Raw genomic sequence first — 19,283 nt, forward strand, 5'->3', positions numbered from 1 at the left:
AGAATTGAAGAATAAGAAAAATAACTATTTTAGCCATTTCATTTCAGCCATCTGACTCAAGAGTTTTTGTATGGCAGTTAATTTATATTATATTATATTATATTATATTATATTATATTATGTTATGTTATGTTATGTTATGTTATGTTATGTTATGTTATGTTATGTTGTGTTATGTTGTGTTGTGTATTATATTATATTATGTTATGTTATGTTATGTTATGTTATGTTATATTATATTATATTATGTTATGTTATGTTATGTTATGTTATGTTATGTTATGTTGTGTTGTATATTATATTATATTATGTTATGTTATGTTATATTATATTATATTATATTATATTATATTATATTATATTATATTATATTATATTATATTATATTATATCATGTTATGTTATGTTATGTTATGTTGTGTTGTATATTATATTATGTTATGTTATGTTATGTTATGTTATATTATATTATATTATATTATATTATATTATATTATATTATATTATATTATATTATATTATGTTATGTTATGTTATGTTATATTATATTATATTATATTATATTATATTATATTATATTATATTATGTTATGTTATGTTATGTTATGTTGTGTTATGTTGTGTTGTATATTATATTATATTATATTATGTTATATTATATTATGTTATGTTATGTTATGTTATGTTATGTTATGTTATGTTATGTTATGTTGTGTTATGTTGTGTTGTATATTATATTATATTATGTTATGTTATGTTATGTTATGTTATATTATATTATATTATATTATATTATATTATATTATATTATATTATATTATATTATATTATGGCGAGGCAGTGGCGCAGTAGGTAGTGCTGTCGCCTCACAGCAAGAAGGTCCCTGGTTCGAACCTCGGCTAAGTTGGCGTTTCTGTGTGGAGTTTGCATGTTCTCCCTGCCTTCGCGTGGGTTTTCTCCGGGTGCTCCGGCTTGTCCCACAGTCCAAAGACATGTGGTACAGGTGAATTGGGTAGGCTAAATTGTCCGTAGTGTATGAGTGTGTGTGTGGATGTTTCCCAGAGATGGAAGGGCATCCGCTGCGTAAAAACTTGCTGGATAAGTTGGCGGTTCATTCCCCTGTGGCGACCCCGGATTAATAAAGGGACTAAGCCGACAAGAAAATGGATGAATGAATATTATATTATAATTTTTTATAATACAATTTATATTATTCGTTCTGTAAAATATGGAAAAAAATACAGCTTTAAAGGGGCTAATAATTTTGATCTTAAAATGTTTATTTTAAAAAATGTAAACAGTTTTTATTCTGGCCAAAATAAAATAAGACTTTCTCCAGAAGAAAAATATTATCAGGCATGAAAAATGTTCTTGCTCTGTAAAACATCATTTGGAAAATATTTTAAAAAGAAGAAAAAAATTCAGAGGGGGGCTAATAATTCTGACTTCAACTGTATATGCAATTTCACCAGATGACTTGAATAGTTCTATGCAAATAATTTATTCATTTAGATTGATTGGGATGATTCTGTAGGGAAGTGAATCACACATGAAATGTAATAAGCAAAATTACAAGCATAGATAAATGCAATAGAGCAAATAAAACAGTGGAATAAACAGTGCTTTTAGGTTTTCAGGGTATAGTCAAATCATATTCAGGTTGCAGGTAGAGAAATTCAAAAAGCAAATATGAAATAACACTTAAGACTTTTGCTCTTTAAATAGCTCAATAAAATACATTTCCATTAAATTTTAAAGTTAATTAGTTTAGTTAGGCAAGCCACTGGATAACAATGGTTTGTTCTGTAGATACAATAAAATATATTATTCTTAAGGGGGTAATGAGCTGTTTTTTTATCTTTCATTTTTTTATACATACCACATTTAATAAAAATGTACATCATTTAAAATAAACGCCATTGTGAGCTCATAAATGTGTTAAAAACAAACTCTGCTGGAATCCATCTAAAAAGTGTGATTAGCTATTTGGAAATTGCTTATGGTGAGCTTTCCAAATCAATCACTTCTAAGCTTCTATTTCAGTTAGAATATAGGTAGGCGGCGAGACATTTCTACGCTTTGGAATGGAGCCTAAGTGTTCCATTCCTTTACAGGTTAATCTCCGCTAATCATAATTCTGTCCTCGTTTATTTTGTCTACAGAGAAACCAGCAGCCGAAGCACCGGCAGCAACCAGTAAGTTTAGATGTTTTCTGTCGTCTGTGAGGATGGTGTGAAGCTTCCATTAAAGCATTACATTAAGTGTGTGTGCAAATCGATAATGCATCCATTTGTGTAAGCAGTTTACAGATTACATTTTGAAATACATTTTCTAAGCATCATCATAGTGATCCTGCATATATACCTGCATATTGTAGAAATTGGGAGAACTTCAAAAACCTCCAGGCGACACTGAGGTACAATTCTATATACACCAAATATATTAACATCACCATTTCAATAACTCAGACACAACTATTCACTGTAAAATCAACGAACCACACTGTGACTCTTCTGTGGTTCCTGCTTATACCAAAGAGATTAAGCTATTTTTAAACAGCATTAGTGAAATAGAGAAATTAAATGCAGCTATTAATAAACTAATGCTGCTGGCTGCTTGGCCTTGCGTGAACTCATATTGTCACTTTTCCACTAAAACACCTGACCAGTTTTTTTTTTATTTTACAACACAAATTGCTTGACTTTTCTTGTTTAGAGACTGAAGGTCAAATGTACTAACTGTTGTTCTATTTCAGCATGTTATTACAGCAAAAGCTCTTTTTCATGAACCACTTGCAGTCCAATTTAACAAGGGCTGCAATAACGAATCAAATCGATTAAAATTGATTACTAAATACGTTGGCAACGAATTTCAAATTCAGTTCGTTGTACATTTCAGAGACATTAGATTATTAAAAAACTTTAGTTGAGTTTGGAGTGGAGTGAATACAGGGCTCAACACTAAGGACTGCCAGATGGCCCGTGGCCAGCGTGAGAGATGTTCGGGACAGTAGAGAGAATCGTTACTGGCCCGATCAGTGCTGCCTTGTCACAAAATTTTAAGATGCCTGCGACTATTTGTCAATTGTGTACAAATACAGTCTTGGAATCGTGAAACAATTTATGCTTTTAAGACTTTGAATGCTATTTTTCTGTGAAGTCGTAAACACCATATTGCTTTTTGGTTCCCTTTATCTGATTGGATGTTGTGAGCACGTTATTTTTTTCCACAACCTGGTAAAAACCAGTACAGTGAAGAGATGGCAACATCAAATTATGAGGCTAGTTTCTAACGTTGTGGAAACAGATATTTACATGGGTACAACACCTAAAAACAAAAAAGTGATGTCTTGCATAGTTTTCCATCACTTTTAAGTCAGCCACCTATTGTTATGCAATAAAATACCTACACATTTTCCATACTGCTGTATTTTACTGCTAAATATTTTAACATTTTTAAAGTATTTAAATTCTAGATTTACAGACATTATTTTTGACACATTATTTTAAATATGTGGCTAAGAAATAGATGTTTTTTATTTATTTATTTTGGAGGGGCCAGTAAATATTTTGGCAAGGCAAGTAAAAATCAGTAGAAAATGTCCTTAGCGTTGAACATGCTCTGCCTCTCTCGCCTCATAGACAGGACGGAGCAAAAAAAATGAGCGGAGGTAACGTTAGAGAAACCATACATAGCGAAGGCAGAGAAATCTGTCTGATCCTAGTCATCCAATGTGTGAAAGCATTTCACACTAAATAAATAAAATTTGTGTGTAAATGAACAAATATGCAAAAGTGATGATGAAAGCACCACGGCAATGACTTATCACCTAAAACTCAAGCATGTTGGAGTCTTTGATGAGGAGAAAGGGAGCACCAGCAGGGTAAATCACTACAGAATCCTACTTTTGTTCCATTTTGAAGTGAGGAACGTAATATCCCTGGTTCTGGTGTTTACTTGTTATCCAGCTTGAGAAGCATGACATGAAAAATCCTGATCGAGATCATTTATACGCCTTTTAAAACCACAAACACTCACTTATATATTTTGTATTAAAATGGAAAAACATAATTAAAGGGATACATCTCTTATACAGCGCTATTGTGGCTGCAGTGTGTCACGTGGCAAACATGACGCGTCGCCACGGAAACATTAAGGTTGAGCATTCTAAAATAATGATCGCTAATAACAAAACTCGCTTCCGGGGCCAGATAGAATATTTTTAACTCACCAGTGAAAGAGTTAATAACAGAAGAAAAGCCAAAATGGTATAGTTACTTTGCACTTTGCATTGCAAGACTAAAGAACTGTTTTTATTCACTCACCTTTTTCCTAAAAAAAAGTTTTTCCTACTTATAATTTCATCTTGTTTCCAGTCCAAATATCTAAAAAATCTTAAGTCATGACTAAACAAGAAAATTGGCATGAGAAAATTAAGTGAAAAAACTTTATTATAACTTTATTATAATACTTTATTATAACTTATAACAAAAGATTATAACTCACTAAAATTATTTTTCTTACCCCATTGGCAAATAATTTTGCTTGTTTAAAGCAAACAGTCACTTATTTTGAGGTGGGTTTTTTTTTTTTTCAGAAAACCCTACCCTATTTCCTACCCTATTGTAGAATCAGCAGCAGGTTAATCTGCCATTCACAAGTCTTACTTGCAGAGAAACCTCCTTAGGTCTTTGGATAATTATGCATTCAGACGTTAATGTCCAAACACGTCTTTATATAAGTTCAGGATCGTTGTTGCAGATGAAATATAAAACAGAAAACTTGATTGTAATATTTTCCAGTGGGCTAGATATTAATTATCAGTCATACAAACATTTTTACCGAAACCTGTCTACTTGACGTTTGGTCTCACGCGTCCATCATGTTTATAGTTTGTTTACACTTTTCACCCACATTAGTAGTTCTAATCAAATTCACGCCCAACGCCCAATGTACTGTTGGCAATATCAGTGGTTAAAGTATGGATCGTTCTACACCTAAATGTTTTACTAGAAATAGTAAACCATGCGGTAACCTTTGGCATCCTCTTTTCAACATCCTACGATTTGGGACATACCAATTCTATTTTGAAATACTATTTAGGATAGATAGTATGGGAATTGGGAAGCAGCTAATATTTTGTAACTCCCTTTTAGGCTTTTTGTGGCTAGATTGTGCCATTTTAGTGACTGTCGATTTAAAATCAAATCAGATTGTGCTCTTTTCAAAATAGGGTGGAGCTACAAATAGTGCCACAGTGGCAGATTGAAAACAGGACTAATGTAACCTATGTGAAAAAACTGAAAAACTCTAAAGAATGGGCTAAGACGAAGGCAGTCTATTGAGACAACAGTGTTCAATTGAGCATTCTAAAACTGTACTTGTATAACACTTCTAAGTAGGACAGCTGCTTCTCACTTAGGGCTGTTTATGCTAATGAGGTAAAGATCATTACAAAAAGGTAAAGCTTTCCCCATCTGCTGATATGTACAAAGGGAGAATGTCAATCAAAGTGCCTATTAGAGGCTGGATATACTCACACACTTTTGCCACAGAACTGTGCTTAAAGTTGCAGTAAGTGATATTCCACAATGCTAACAGCTTAGCATAAACCTCTGAATCACAGTCCCTCCCCTGCCGTCTAGAGCCACACCTCCTGAAACACAAGCAGCGCAAAAGAACCCTCTCTCATGTGTTAAAAGTGACTAGTGCGTGTCCGGTGTGCAAGCCAAACTGACATGATACTTCAGAGCAAATATTTAGAGTAGCATGGTAAACAGTATATGGAGAGACTAGGCGGACTAGGATTTGTTGTTAAACTAATAAAATCTACATCATCGATGTTATAAAAGGCCCCTTATGAAACTGAAAACAGTCTTTCATCGAAAGATTTTAGTTTTTAACACTTCTGTGAAGATATAACCCATTTACATCGGCTTTACGTGAAGCTAAAACAGTTTTAAAACAGAACATTACCCGTCTAAGAGAAATCTCCAGCGTGCAAAGGTAACTCAAATATTGATTTAGGTTTTTAAAAAGTTTTGATTAAACTATGTTTTTACCGGAGCTGCGTACAAACGGCTGCGCAGTTGTTCAAATCTGCATTTGCTGACAGACAGATTGGGCTACTTATCGCAATTATTAAGAGGTGTCGGTCCGACTCTATTTAATTGAATGAACATTTGTTTTGTTTTATGCCTTACCCAAAATTCTAAAATACATATAAATACATTTAGATCATTTACTGTAATCATTACTATTAGACTGTGAAGAGACTTTCAACCAGCACAACAACAAATGCTTCTGAAGACAATCACTTACTGCACCTTTATTTCTATCTATTTCTATTTTATTATCCATATAAAATCCCATCAGTCACTATTTGAAAGCCTGCTTTTCATCCATTTCAAGTAACTTTTGAAGGTCATTACTTTAAAATTCAAGTCCTCAGCTCTTCCTCAGTGAGTATTTGCAGATATCAGGGTCTGCCGCATGTAAAAACTGTTCCTCTGAGAACTGAGCTTTGTCATGTCACCTCTTAACAACTGATAACTAAATGTCACATTAACAGATATTCAATCCTTAACTGAAAGTCCTTGTCCGTCACTTAAAGATTTTCCATTACAGCGCTTAATATTATATGCTGAAATTAATCTATTGTTACTCAATTTCTCTCTCTCTCTCTCTCTCTCTCATTAATTAACTTTAATTAGAAGAGTTGAATGTGGAAGAGAATGTGACGGAGGGCAAAAAGCCAGGTAAGTGAAGCTACATCTGCACATCCTTACTTTAATCAACAGTATAATGATTTTTGCTGTAGAAATTGGATACTGTAACAGGTTTTCAGATATTGTTAATTAATTAGTATATTGTTATGTTCAATTATACACATCATGTAACTTTAAACTACCAAGGCTATATTTATATGACGAAGTAAAAATTGTCATAACATCATTACAATTTTAAATTATAGCATTTCTAAATGAATAGATCTGATGACAACTCTGATTTTCACCTTTCAAAAAACATCTCAAATCATTATCAAAGTTTCAAACAGTAAAACAGCCATGTTATTTTGTTCAATAAAGATGGAATATAAATGAATAATTATTGTACAATCTTAAATTGATTATAATTATTTTACAATTTATACTATATGGTGCTTAAGAATCCGGACAGTTTCACAGTTTTCTTTTTAATTTTACTTTACATTTATTATTATATAAAATTATTTAACAGTAATACTGACTGATTGAACGATTGACCTACTGACTGATTGAACGATTGACTTACTGATTGAGTAATTGATTGAAGGATTGACTGACAAATTTAAGCATTGATTGACTGTTTGAACGATTGTTTTACCAATTAAAGGATTGATTGACCAATTGAAGGATTGATTGACCGATTGAAGGACTGATTGACCGATTAAAGGATTGACTGACTGATTGATTGACTTAACGATTGAACAATTAACTAAACAATTTACTGACTAATTGAGGAATTGACTGACTGACTGAAGGATTGACTGACTGATTGAAGGATTGACTGACAGATTGATTGATTAAAGGATTGACTGACTGATTGATCGACTGAATAACCGATTGAAGGATTGACCGACTGATTGAACGACAGAAGGATTGTCTGACTATTTGAACAATTGATTTACTCATTAAACGATTGATTGATTGAACAATCGATTGACTGACTGATTGAAGGATTGACTGACTGATTGATTGAATGTTCAATCGATTGATTGAACAATTGGCTGGCTGATTGAACGATTGGCTGGCTGATTGAACGATTGGCTGCCTGATTGAACGATTTACTGGCTTATTGAACGATTGACTGACTGACTCTGTTTGTTGTATTACAGGCAAGATACCATACTTCCAGTGTGTTTTAATGAGTTCGAAATCCGGTCAGTATCCACTGCGACCCATGTCCCCTGCTATGAGTCCAGCTATTAACCCCACCATGATGAGAGCCATGATGGAGCAGCGGGCAGCATTACTGCAGCAGAAAGCCAGAACAGGCGGTCAGTAGCTGGACGACAGACCTATCCAGCCCAGGCATTAAAAACTGCTTATGAACTGCTGTTGAGACAGAGCTGCTGCTGTTGTGCTCTCAAGAGCAATCCACTTAGACCATTACAGATACTTTAAAAATTATGGTTTTCCAGTCCTCCATCATGTGGCATTTGAATTAGGTCATTTTTTTTTTTAATTTTGCTAAAAATTAACATCAAAACTAAATAATCAATGTACATTTGGGAATATAATTAACACATAAAAGCCTGTCAAAAAACGTGTTAGTGGTTAGATTTGTTTTTTATTACTATTATTATTATTGTTATTATTATTAATAATCAAGATCTTAAATCATCTGTTTACATTTGTTGCAGGGAATATGATGTATGTTTTTTACTCAGCGCCAGAGCAAATTTAGAACTGCTTAAATATTTAAGCATTGCTCTAATTACTCGAGATATTTATTTTTCTATGTCAGAGTATATGATCCCATTACGGAAAGAAATCTAGCAGCGCACATTCACTAAGGGCCCTTATCTTTCGGTCCAGGCCATTTCCTGCTAATAAGATTATGTGTAGTGTGTCTGGGTTCTACCAGGGTCTGCAATCTTTCTGCATTTGTATGCATGGCCATTAGAAAACAGGAGGACGCCATTTGGACCGAATCCGATTCCTATCTTAGCCTATGAGAAGAGCTTACATCCTCATAGAACTGAAAGAGACATTAAGAAATGAAGGCACACGAAAGCCAACAGTCACTAAATAATAAAAGGCTTTCTCTGTATACTTGACTGAGACTTCTCGAGTATATGTCTTGAGTTAATTGAAACTCTTTACTGGGAGCTATTAGATTTACTGAAGTGAATTTAATAGTGTATGTCTTTGTTGAAGATTTATGCACAGGTTAAGCCAAAAGCAATTTTGCTACTTGTGTACAGTTAATGCATACAGTGTTTTACAGTATTTATTATATTATTCTAGATCAGTGGTCTTCATCATTTTTTAAACTGCAAGAATCTCTTTGTGAATTGGCCGAAAGTCTAATGTGTATGGCACAATACAGTATTGGCATACGTTGTTTTGTTTATCAAGTGAAACAGCCGTTATTATTAATAATATTTAAAATTAAAAAATGAAATAAATTAAATTTATTTTGATAAATGGTGAAACTTTCAGAATTTCTGTGGCCCACAATACTAGCAAACATATAATCAGACAAAATAACATTAAGGCTACGATATAGTCAACCCCACACCCTCTTTTTTATGTGTTTTGGGTTGGTTTATTTACTCAGTTTTACTTTAATAATTGTGTTTTTGTTTTTTTTTTGTATTGTACTGCTTTTATGTTAATGCTCTGTATTTGATATTCATCTGCATTATTTACAAATAAGAAAAATCTATAAAAGGTTTAAATATTAAAATGCAATAGATATTTAGAATTAATTAAAATATAAACAATGATTATTATCAATATAAATAAGTCATGCTCCATGTTCTTGTAGCTTACTTTAAATTAGGCATGGGATGATAACCGGTTTCAAGGTTTACCGTGGTTTGGAAAAGTCAAGTTTTAAAACCGCCAGAATTCTGGTATATCGTTTCTTACAGCATATGTACAGTTTTTTTTTATGTGTTTTTTGCAACTATTTTATTTAGTTTTTTTAGAACAACAATATCTCCAGCAGTAAAGGACCTTCTACATCAAGTGCTACTAGTCTAAAATATTTGAAATGTTTCTTAAAATAAAATATATTGTTTTTAATGTGGTAAAAAAAAATTGTTGTTTTCTACACAGACACTTAAAAAAAACTGAAAGAAAGAAATGCACAATACTGTGCAACCCTGAAACAGTGATATTTTTATCCAAGGTTATCACACCGTCACAATCTTATACCAGCCCATGCCTACTTTAAATATATAAAATTTTTTATATGTTGATAAGACAATTAATTAAGCATTATAATAATTATATACAATTATAATTAATAATCATTATGCTAGACGGTGCTTACAGAATTTGCCAACTAGGATTTTTGAAGGTAAAAAATTATGAAAAGATATGAAATCCATTGCAAAAATAAAAAGGCATGTAAAAATATGCTGAATCCAAACTGCAGATCTAAAAATCAGCACCATGATTTTATAATTTTCTTTCAATCTTACATTTGACTTTAATCACGATCGCAAAAAAACAGTTTGCTTCATGAAACATTTTTTGTCCACCTATTTTAAATTAGTCCGACATTTTGCTTTATTTTGGTAGCCTCTTTGCCTTAAGCTGTGTAAACATCATCAAATTCAAATAAATTCTTGAGATCAGCCATTACATTTTGAGTACTAAAATGTGGTTACCAGCTGATAATTTAAGGGATAACTAACTAAAAAGCAGTCCTATTAAAGACCCTTTTTCTAGATAACACTGTACTGTAAAACACAGTAGCAGAATAATGACAATGTTTGTGTTGATGACATTACTTTGACCAACAGTGATTTTTTGAATATGGTGATCCGAGGTCACGATATATTCTTGAAGGCTTCTTTTCCTTGTTATTTTTGCTCTGAACAGTGCAATTATTGCAATTATGACAATTTATTAGCCAGAAATACTGTGTCTTATCCAAGAGCACAATGGCGTATTATTCTTTATTTTCAGAAACTTAAGGATTGGTATGACCTAAAATATATTTAAGGTTTTCAAAAGTATCAGCTTTGATACCAATCAGTACTGAAATGTTAAAATTGTGACAATACTAGAATTTACCGCTTTTATTTTGACCTCTGCAGAGTTCTTGAACACTGTTGATTGGCCATTGAATTAACGTGCTTAGACCTGACTGTGTCAACCATCAGTTTATCTATCAGTAGCAGTGTGTGAATTTTACACAGACTTTTTTTTTTTCAGTAGTACGCATGCGCCCGTGAACCAAATTAAATTATTTTATTCAATTATCTCATTGGTCAATCAAAAGTTTTCAGTATTTTGAAAAAAAAAATAAAAAATTGGATTCTGACCTATAGTGATCTGGGTTATTTCAACAGTACATGGGTTATTTCAACTGATGGGTTATTCTCAAAGATGAACTGTGTTTAAAATGCAGAATTTAGCTGAACGATGAAAAGTTTGCATTTCTTCACAAAAAAAATGGAAGATCATAAAAGACCATCCTATGCATTTTACTGTTTATCTTCCTTGTGCAAGCATAGGCATCTTTTAAATACACACTACACTGTTAAAAATGCTGGGTTTCATACAATCAATTTGTGTTGGAAATAAGTTAACTTAGTTTTTACACATTTAAGTAGATTGAACATAAAAGAATTAGGTTGTCCCCAAAAAAACTCAAGAATTATGTTGTCTCATCTCTTTTTTTTTTATTATTAAATAATTTTTCACCTTTATTGGTCAGGACGAGTATTGACAGGAAAGCAGGAGAAGCAGAGAGAGGGAAAGGATCGGCATAGAACCGCAAAGCAACTCGGGTCGCCATGAGCATATTGACGCACTAACTACTACACCACTGGCGCCGACCAACTCATTTTAAATAAATAGTTTGAACACACATCAAATATATATATATTTTTTTTAATTAAGTGTTTGCGTCCAATTGTACTTTTACGATGTAGATACAAACACCTATTTTGCATGAAAAGTGTGTTTTGAACACTTACTGTGCAGTAAAATGAACTGAAGCAACACAATTCAGGAGTTTTTTTCGGGAGGAAGGCGGAGGATTTAATTGTTTCATGTTCAATCCACTTAAATTTGTAAAAATTACTAGGTTTAACTAATCGATATATGTTGGGACACAAGGAATTATGTGAAAGCCAGCATTGTTTACAGCGTATGTTAATAAGTTACTACTGCTTCAGAAGGTTCCAGAGAATGAAGTCCAATAAACTTTGGTTCCGACCGCATTAGTTTCTAAGCAAAACGAAAGCAGAGATTGATTACTGCTGTGCCGGTTAGCAGTTTGTAATTTAAGATGTGCACAAGTTTACAATACTTGAAGATCAAGGCTATTAACCTTCTTCTATAAACATCATGTTGAAATTAGACTGGCGCTTAAACATCTAGATCTGCCAGTGTTCAGACTTTCAGATTTCCGGTAAAGCCTGCTGGACATGATGACATATTTATATTACTTGTTATATGTATTAATACTATTAATATTTAAAATATTGATCAGCAACTATCTCCCACTCTTTAAAGAGCAGACCCAGGTCTTGTTTTGACATGTTTCAGGGGAATCAAACCCTTGTAATTTGCAACCTGGTCAATGGTTTTCTCCCACATCTGCTCGTGTGCAGATCCTACAGTATGATAAACACGGCTTTTAACTGGAGCCAATCAAAGTCATATCTGTTAAGCATGTGAACTCAATGGCCAATCAACAGTGTTTAGAAACCTGCTTAACAGCACTCAAAAGGAAGAAATGGATGTTTTTATATTCCACTGAAGTGGAATAATATCTAAATGACAAGACCGATAGTGAGCAGCCGGTGGTATTTCTAAATGCCCCTATGCACACGAGCTACTGTACATATGGTCATGGAAAGACTGCATAGTGTTGATACAGTATGTAGTGATTGCAGCAGAAGGCTGTTTCTCTTTAATCAGGACATAGTGAGACAGATAGCTGTATCTGTGTGACTTTGAACAGAAAAGTAGGACACAAAATCATCCCACTTTGAAGATACAGCATGTAGAGAGGATGTCAACTTTACTTTGGATATCCCTGTGGATATATTTACTGTGGATATATGTGTAGACTATGACTATAATGACAATGATTGATGACATTATATAAAATATTATATAATGACATTGTATGAAACATGCATAAAATTCGTTTTTGTCTGAAACTGAGAAAAATCACTGTCTTACCATAAATGAGAGACAGTTTACAGTGAAAATGCCATTGAGGTCAAGTTGGTTTTATATTCGCACAGACTTTTCTTAATATTATATTTTCAGAAAAGTATTATTTGCAAAATCATAATAGGGAAATTATACTTGCTGCCAAAGACTATCAAAGTTCAACATTCTTCAGTGAATTAAATAGTGCTAATGCTGTTTCGAAGTCATACTTGCATGCTATTTCTGACCGAATTCTCAAAGTAACATGGTAAGCAATACAGGGACCGTGTCACAAGATGTCACTGAACGAATATGTGAACATAAAACCAACTTTGCCTCAATAAAAATGCCATGTTTACTAAGTAGAACCTCATCTGTTGATTATCAGAAGGCTTTGAACATCATAGATGTACAAAATTCACTTGTAGATCTAAAAGTAAATTTTAAGAGGTGACAGAAGACGCTCTAACAGTTTTTGAATGTATTTTGTATTTGCATGAGCCTTAAGAAAACCCATGTGAAAGTCAGTCTCTGATATGTTTTCAAAAGATGCTGCTATATCATATTTTTCATGAGACTTACAGTATTGATGTGATGTTGCACAGCTGGGATTTGTCAGTTATTAAGGCACATTGAATGTTTAGTTGATAACAGGATAGAATTTGTGGTTTGATTTATCAGGTTTTTTTTGTAGGGCACGACATACTGAGCTGTAATTTTTCATCACCTCGTAAAGATCTAATTAATTCAAAGTTTTAAATATGTTAAACTGTCATGTTTCACATGAATGTTGAATAAGAGCTGTCAGTACAACTAAAGAAATGTTTCAATGGTTAATCACTGTTGTTTTTCTTTCATGCACATCTTGTTGGATTTTATCTTGGAGTGGGCAGAATTCTGGAAATAAAGTAATTGCTTTGTGCAAACGTCTAAGTGAAAGATTTTCTTTTATTCATATACTTGGAAAGTTAATATTTCATTGGGAGTAATAATATATGACAAGTCAAAAGTGTGAAAGCAATTTATAAATAAAAGATTGAGGGGGGAAAAGCAGCCTGTAATTTAATTTGTTGAGGTTTTGATATAAATGTAACACCAAAATCTGACTCTTCCTTTCCTACAAAATGATAGCTGCTTAGCCTAACACTGAAAGTCATAAGTATATTATATTAGGCTCAAATCTTAGCAAAAATGTTGCCCATACATTTTATGAGCAATAATATGTAGGCTAAATAAAGTGTCAAATGTACAACAAAACGTGTTTATTATATCAATACACTCTTATTAAAAATATAAACTCATCAAACTTCTCTAATTAAACCTGTTAATTTGCTACACATTTTAGCTAACATTGGTCTCAGTTCTATGCTCGCATTATTTAGTAACCTTGGGCGTCTTTTAAACTTCAATACAAACGATATGTTTTCCTAAAATGTACTAGTTAGCCTACTAAAAAATACTTAAAAGTTATTGTGTATGGCACGAATTAGCTATAGCTTAAAATGTTAAAAGATTACTATTACCTTACCTTGCATGACAGGAATCCAGGCATCAAACACACCAAGGAATATCACCTACAACAGGATAATCAAACTTTTGTCACACACATTAGCTCTCTTAGCTAACTTATTCTCACCATCACCAAGCCACACAATAACGTGGTCATGGATTCTGGGTAACTAGCATGCATACTACGAGTATGGCAGCATAGTAACTCAGTAGGCAAATTCGTCAAAAACAAATGTCAAAATAATACCTTTTGTTTTTTAAGTGTTTGAACATTTTATTGCCCTTTGTTAATTCTCCCTAATTCACCATTTGAAAAAAGAAAAATGCCCATTCACCTTCACATAATTGTGTTTTCAGGTAACTGAAAACAAACATATTGGAGATAACTTCATTATATATCATTAATAAAATATTTCAAAAATCTCAAATGTTCAGCTATAAAACTCTGGCAATTTTAATGAGCATTTAGGTCTGCGTTTTTAAAATATATCTTCCAAGAATCATTTAAGCCACATTGTTCTATGCAACCAGTTGAAATATCACAGAAGTGATAAAAGTTTATAATTCAGATTTAAACCCAAATGTATATTACAACAACTTACCTTTTGAAAGTGTAACTGGAGAAGTAGAAGGCGATAAATACTGTTAAAATGTATTTTTGGTTTTATCAAATTCGTTCAAGATATGGATTTTTTAAAAACATTTATTCATCCAGTAAGAATCATGATTTGTTCTTTTTTATGAGTAGCCAGTAGAAAAAAAAAAATCTAATAAAAACATTTATACTTATTATTATTATTATTATTATTATTATTATTATTATTATTATTATTCATTCAATCTTTTTCTTTTCGGCTTAGTCCCTATCTGGGGTCGCCACAGTGGAATGAATCGCCATTATTATTATTTTTATTATTACTATTATTATTTTTACAAATTAAATCTATGAATTCAACAATAAAACATTTATTTTAAATTCTATTTCAAGGGACATTCTACGAGAAATATACAATACCTGTACCTGAAATAAAAACATAAATTGTGAATAAAAGCAATTCATCCCAATAATTTCTGAAATGGACTGATGGTTGATTTCTGCGAGTTGTTTTGCATGAATGTCATTCATTTGGTTCTCAGATTTTTGTTCTTTATTAAAAAACACTTTACAAATGTACAAACCCTGTCATCGTCCTTGTCCTCAGCCTCATTGAACCAGCTTTTAATAGCTTTGTTATGCTAAAAGCTGTTATTTAGAAATTAAAAAAAACTTCAGAAATAGCAAATTTAAGTTGTTGTCATTCACATCAATTGATTAAAAACATGAATATATAATTAAATTCTACAAATAAATACTGAAAAAAAAATCCCTGGTTGCCTTAATTTTTAAGCTGAATCAAATAAACCTTATGATTCCATTGAAATTATACTGTGTTAAATTGGCTTGTATTTATATAATTTTTTGAGGAGGACAAGCTTAAATGTCAGGCCCTGTCACATTTTTATGAGTGAAATGTATGTTTCTGGTATGTTAAAGATGTCTCTTAAACTATTTTAAAATATTTCCATTATCAATTTATCCCTGCCTTTAACTTTAAGAGATTGCATGTCTGGGCACTCTTAATCTATTCATATCACTAATTGAATCTGATCTGCTGAAGATGAGCTGGTGAATAAAGTCAGACTTTGCCACATGTAATGCCCCGCACCGTGCCCTCTTCATACCCACATCTGTCGAGAGCAACATTAAAGCAGTCCACTATTTTAAGCCGAATCCTCCATGGCTGCCTGGCTATAAAAAAATACACAATCTAAGCCAAGGTTTCTGGATTCTAGGCCTCAGTCTGGATAAGTAGTGTGGCTCAAGCAGGTCACATCAGCTGATGAGTGAAGATATCTGGGTCAGCCAGATAAACTACATGATGACAGTGAGCACTGAGCGGCTGTATAAATTATACAGAGAGGAATGGAGAAGCTTTTGGCTCGGTACACTGAAAAAAAAAAGAAACTACGGTGTCTTTTGTTCAAAATACATTTTTATATTGATTTAAGTGAAGAATTAGGGTTTCTGATTATAACATGTTTTATTCAATTAGCCTTAAAGAAAAAAAATGAACACCCTAACTTAAAAACATTAGCTTTCATCATTCTGTCATTTTAAGTCATTCAAAACTATTGCAAACAGCTATTATAATAATTCAATTCAATTATTATTATTATTATTTTAATAATAATGTACAGTATTTTGAGGTTTGTCTGAAGCAAGATCAAACTTTGATCTGGGATATTTGATGAAAGTTAAAAAGCATTTTATTTTTATTTATTTATTTTTTATTTTTATTTATTTATTTATTTATTTATTTTATTTATTATTTTTTTTTTTTTGTGGAACAACAAATCTCACAATAAAAGAATAAATAGATACCATCTCTATAATTTACAATAAACTATTGGAAAGAGATAATATTGATTCCTAAAAGGGATTTTTCATTAAATATTAAGTTTATTCTTACTCTTAGCGGCTTTATAGCATCTTTTTTTATTGTGTTTTTTGAGGGGATTGTGAAAGGTATGATTGGATTTATGTTGGAATAATCTGTCATTTGTAATTTCTCATCTATTCTGCATTGTGTGTATTATGATGTATAGTCTTATGAGAAAGTATGTATGTATATGGTCTTTTTAAATATGAATAAATATAAAGACACAAAATAGTATTATAGTATTATTAGTATAAATACATTAAATCAAACAATTAATTGATGTTTGTTTGTAATAATAATAATAATAATAATAATAATAATAATAATAATAATAATAATAATAATAATAACTGATATATAATAATAAAAAAATCTATAAAATAAATTATTTAATAAAAACAACAATAATAAAAATGTGTTGCCCCTTTCCCAAAATACTGTGAAATTAATTGCTATTTCTGTCACTTTGAGTTGGTGAAATCAACCTGAAGCTAAATTGATTTGTCTGTTTAAATTAAATTAACCTAATAGCCCCAACTAACTGAATTAGTCTGTGTCCATCTTAATAACAGCAATCCCGTCCAAAAAAAAAAAAACACACAACATTTATCCATATGTGTTCATCTAAAAACCTCATTCTCTCTTCTTCTTAAAATCCCAAATAACAAAAATAACAAAAGCATTTTAACGCACATGACTGAAACAGTCCTTGCAACATATCAGGTTCAATTAGTGTGTTATTAATCACGGTTGCATTGCAGGAACATCCATGAATCACAAACACCCTGCTGCTCCATAAAAGCAAGCGGTCTTCCACTAACATCAGCAGCGAAGCTTCCTCGGGGCAGGATCAGTGCTTCATCTCCATTTAAAATAGGCCGGTTTAGACGAGGCCAAACTATCCAATATGGAAACTGCTGTCTCGAGAAGACAGTGTGACTGTGAATCTCATATTAGCACTGGCATCCCATGGTCTCGGTAGACAATAAAAGCCCTGGAGATAAATAGGTCTGCACATCCTTACTGAGAAGCGACTCCTTGCGAATATACGGACATAAACAGAGCATGCAGAGAGAGACAGTGGGTACACCGTTGCTTTAAATATGACAAGCGGTGTTAAATAGTGTGGCCATCTTTCATGTTATATGCTGTACAGTCCAGTTTTTAACATCTGTCTACAAGTGCAGGTTTGAGTCTGACACTCATGTGTTCTTTTATTTTTAGAGCTTTTTTATGTTTTATTCTGAGGAAGTCATGTAATAAATACATATATAAAAGTTCATTTTAAGTGACATACAATTTTTTTCTTGTCACTTTTTTTTCTATTTTGCCAACTATTTCATCTCAATGTTCATAAATGATTCTTTGTCTATTTATAAACTGTGTGAGTCAATTCAATATGCCATTCATAAAACAAACACTTGCCCTATTTATGAATGAATCATTCATTTAAATGAATCATTTGAATGAATGATTTAATGACTAATAAAACAAAAGTTAACATTAAGTGACATATTTTAGACACAACATTGTCAGTAAGGACTGCTTTTCTCTATTTTGCAAAAGGTTATGTATCAGAAAAAAATTGTGTTTTGTTTTAAAATGATTCTTTGTTTATTAATAACTTGTGTGTTAATTTAATAAGCCATTCATAAAGACAAACACTTGCCTAATTCATGAATGAATCATGCTTTAGAACGAATCACTTGAATTAATGCTTCATTGACTAAATAAACAAAAGTTAACATTAAGTGACTTATTTTAGACACAATATTGTCAATAAGGACTGCATTTCTCAATTTTGCAAACGGTTATGTCCGAAATGATTCTTTGTTTAATAATAACTTGTGTGAGTCAATTCAATGAGCCATTCATAAAGACAAACATTGGCCTAATTTATGATTGAATTATCTGTTTTAAATGAATAACACAAATGAATGATTCAATGACTCAATAAATAAAAGTTAACATTTGGAGACATATATTTTAGATACAGTATTGTCAACAAAAACATTATTTTCTCTTGGGTGTCAACCACTGCATCTAAATAAAATGTGTTTTGTTCCAAAATGTTTCTTTGTTTATTAATAACTTTTGTGAGTCAATTCAATGAACCATTAATAAAGACAAACACTTGCCTAATTCATATATATATATATATATATATATATATATATATATATATATATATATATATATATATACAGTAGTTGAAGTCAGAATTATTAGCCCCCCTGAATTATTAGCGCCCCTGTTTATTTTTTTCCCCAATTTCTGTTTGATGGAGGGAGGATTGTTTCAGCACATTTCTAAGCATAATAGTTTTAAAAACTTATTTCTAATAACTGATTTATTTTATCTTTGCCATGATGACAGTAAATAATATTTTACTTGATATTTTTTA

General features: G+C 31.8%; 1 protein-coding gene across 27 annotated transcripts in view; it reads left to right on the forward strand.

Moving 5' to 3' along the window:
• Positions 1-9,151, forward strand: part of trdn (triadin) — a 99,596-nt gene extending 90,445 nt beyond the window's left edge. For 24 of the 27 annotated variants that reach the window (XM_068215682.2, XM_068215692.2, XM_073933573.1 and 21 more), the window contains 3 exons: positions 2,163-2,195; positions 6,714-6,758; positions 7,877-9,145. In XM_068215682.2, coding sequence (XP_068071783.1) covers positions 2,163-2,195; positions 6,714-6,758; positions 7,877-8,046 — 248 coding nt within the window. In that variant the 3' untranslated portion in view covers positions 8,047-9,145. Of the gene's footprint in view, positions 1-2,162; positions 2,196-2,377; positions 2,417-6,713; positions 6,759-7,876 lie in introns of all 27 variants that reach the window. The other 3 variants (XM_073933587.1, XM_073933578.1, XM_073933584.1) reach the window with 3 other exon arrangements.
• The last annotated feature ends 10,132 nt before the right edge of the window (positions 9,152-19,283 follow it).

Source organism: Danio rerio, chromosome 20 (assembly GCF_049306965.1).
Source record: "Danio rerio strain Tuebingen ecotype United States chromosome 20, GRCz12tu, whole genome shotgun sequence".
In the NCBI taxonomy this organism is placed as follows: domain Eukaryota; kingdom Metazoa; phylum Chordata; class Actinopteri; order Cypriniformes; family Danionidae; genus Danio; species Danio rerio.